Here is a 3,240-nt window from a genome sequence, read left to right as displayed (position 1 = left end):
ACCGCACAGAGCTCGTCAGTGAAGTGTTATCCAGGGCAAAAGGCAGTAAATACACCAGGACACAGGAGACAGGGAGTGCGTCCAACCCTGTCCCAGCAGGAGTGGCTGGGGATGCTGCTGTGGGCAGAGACCAAGCCACCCACGTGCTGCCTGCCATCAGCATACTCAGGTCAGGGCAAGCCATGGAGAGCCACTGAGGTGCAGGAGGCACAGCTGCATTTTGGACACAGGCTCCATTCTCCGTTAGGATTAAGTGCTGAAAAAGGTCAGTCTCAAGAGGCTTGGCCCAAAAAAAAGAGGCTTATGGAGCCAGGAAGTGTTGGGTTGAAACTGAGATGCAGCTTTAAGAACAGTGTGAAACACCCTGTCATGTACCCAAACAGGGCACACAGCTGTGGTTGGGAAAAGCCTGTATGTGATTAATTCAGCATGTGCTTGTGGAAAGATGGACAAGCACTAATACAACACTGCAATTAAAGCAAATATCAGTCCAGGATCAAGGGCTAATTCTATCTTATTTAGCTAGCTGGTTTATTAGGAAAACACATAACCCATGTGGTGCCTGTATGTGTTATTAGCTTACTTGGTGAAAATAGCAACTCGTCCTGTTGAAGGGTCTTTTAGTCAAAATAAATGTGAAGGAGGGCATGTAAGAGCTGAGCTGGATCAGGAGGCAGAGGTAAAGGCCTCATATTAAGAGGCCCTCAATAAAGAATATAAATAAGCAAGGTTTATGGGGAACAATTACTTCTGGTTTGGTTGTAGACCATGAATGGACAGACAGGCAACAGGGCTGCAGGGGTTTGTGTTTTATGTGGGTGTTTCCTGAGAAAACATATGGGAATAGTACAGAAACATACAAGTGTGTATGTGTGTGTGTGTACACACTCCTACAAACACACACATATACACAAATATAATTTTGTAGAGTGTGTGCATATATATAGGTAGTATATAATACATAGTGTAAATATATATGCATGTCTGGAGAACTGCATATTTATTACATACATATATGTATGACTGATGTATTATTAATAGTTCTTATATCGTGTGTCATGATGAAAGAGCTACGAAAAATCCACACATAAAAAATCGACACATAAAATAATTGTGTAAAAATGAGGCCTTGCTCCGTTCATCTTTGACTGCTATCCTGCATGAAGCAGCTCTTCGCATGCCAGTCAGACGTGCTTAGATACATAGGATGATTAAGATTATTTTCATTATTGCCACCACAATAACTGTGATGCTGTAAAGGGGTGTGGTGACTGTAATGGCCTGAAAACCTACATAAGTAGAAGGGCAGAGTGTAAATTTTTTGGTGTGGGGGGGAAGATAAGAAGAAAAAGCTTTGCTTACCATTAAATGCCCTTAACATTTTGAGTGCATAGGTCCACGAGACAGCTGGGGAAGGGCTGGCTTGCACAAAGCAGGTCAGGGTGACATTCAGCCCCACAGGGACTGTCAGGTTGGTGTCAAGGGCTGAGGTCAGGGGCTTCATGCAGCTCTTGAGCTCCACTTCATGAAAAAACTTCCCTGCCCTGAATTTTGGGCTTGAGCAAGTTAAATAGGAATTCATCAGAATAATAGGTGGGCCAACCGACTTGATAAACTGGACAAATCCCCGCAGGCGACAGTCGCAAATCCAGGGGTTGTCGTGAAGGGCCAGGACGGCATTGGGAATAGCTTCTGTCTGCCCCTCCACCATCTGGCTTCTCTGGTAGACAGGCCAGCTGTAGAAGACATCCCTGGATATGACAGTAAGCTGATTTGAGGATAGATCTAAATAGGTCAGGTTGGGCAGATAGCGAAGCGCATGTTCTGGAAGGACATCCAGCCGGTTGTGCTTCAGGTCCAGGATTTTCAGAGCCGGGGTGTCTTGAAATGCTGTCCATGGCACTGAACTTAATTTGTTCCCTTGCAAGCGCAGCTCCTTCAGAGCCGGCAGATATTCTAGGCTCTTGATGTGCATCACCGTGATGTTGTTAAAATTGAGCCAGACATACTCCAAGGCACTAACGTTCTCAAAAGACCCACGAGGCAATTCCGTTAGGTGAGAATTTTCTATTCTAATTTTCCGGGTGTCCTGAGGGATGTTTGCAGGGATCCGCCTCAGCAGCACAGACATGCAGAGCAAACTCCTAAGGATGAAGCCAGAAAATTCTCCAGGTTGCACACTACATTCATCACAAACAAACCGGTTCCCTATGCAAGTCTACAAGCACTTGAAAAATTATAAGCTATTGTATACAGGGCATGCATAAGCCATACACCCATCCTTCCCTGGGTTTCACACCCATCTTCCCACAAAGAATACAATTAAGTCATAGACATTGCTACGTATGAAACTACGTATCTCAGGGAAATTAAGAGAAATCCCATTCTTTGCTCAAGCTAGCACTATTCAAGCATTAGAGGAGGCATACTGTGTGGCCATCTGTTTCGTTTTGGTGCTCACATCATCGGCAAATATATATTGGGACTCTCCAAACTACTTCACTGGTGCTACAACTAAGGTAACTAGCGTTTCTTACCTTCCAAAGCTCTCTTGAGAACAAGAGCATCCTGTGATACAAGATGAAACAGATGGGTTTATCTTGTGGAAGGACAGAAGAAGAAGAAAAATATGACAAATGGGGTCCATATTGTCCTTTAAGAAAGCACTGTGCAGGGTTTGCACCAAACATGCCAACAGCCTCCAAGAAGCAAATCCTATTAGCTGTAATCTTCCTTGACGCAGAAATAAATCCTGCTGGGGACCCAGCCCTAAAGAAGACATGTAGTATGGTTCATAGCCTGTGTCAAAGTGCTAAAAATCACCCCTGGGACCACTCCTGACATTTATTCTTTAGCTGCAGGGGTTTTGACAGACATGTTTATTTGGTTGGTAATATGAAGATGGAGCCAAAAGCACTTCTGTTCCCAAGTCTTTACAAGTAGTTAACTAAGTTTATTTACTTTTTTATTTATTTATTTATTTCAAGGGGTCTGTCTTAATCTCCTATATTTTAATAGCATTTACCAAGGCAGAAAGCCACAGTTAGGTCTAGACTTTACAGCTGGAATTTGGCAGTGCGTGGAATTTTGGATGGAAATTCCATCCACAGCATGGAATTTGGCATTGTGCTGTCTTGCACAATCAGGCCCCAAAACCTGCCCACAGCTCTGTGCGGGGTGTACTATTGCACGTGGTGAGCCAGAAGCTTACTCCCCAAACTTAGTTGCTCTGTCACAGAA

At 44.1% G+C, this 3,240-nt stretch overlaps 1 protein-coding gene across 1 annotated transcript; it reads right to left on the bottom strand.

Annotated features, from left to right (window-relative positions):
* Positions 1-1,362: 1,362 nt before the first annotated feature.
* LOC104532405 (leucine-rich repeat, immunoglobulin-like domain and transmembrane domain-containing protein 2) lies at positions 1,363-2,782 on the bottom strand (the record flags this gene model as incomplete). Its single annotated transcript, XM_010177606.1, has 2 exons — positions 2,538-2,782; positions 1,363-2,144 (listed from the first exon to the last, which is right to left on the bottom strand). Coding segments are annotated over exons 1-2 (1,027 nt in total), but the record flags the coding sequence as incomplete, so codon positions are not given.
* Positions 2,783-3,240: the final 458 nt, after the last annotated feature.

Source organism: Antrostomus carolinensis, unplaced genomic scaffold (assembly GCF_000700745.2).
Source record: "Antrostomus carolinensis isolate BGI_N321 unplaced genomic scaffold, ASM70074v2 scaffold46851, whole genome shotgun sequence".
In the NCBI taxonomy this organism is placed as follows: Eukaryota; Metazoa; Chordata; class Aves; order Caprimulgiformes; family Caprimulgidae; genus Antrostomus; species Antrostomus carolinensis.
The sequence above is the reverse complement of the archived record's forward strand: the minus strand, read 5'-3'. Positions and strand labels throughout refer to the sequence as shown.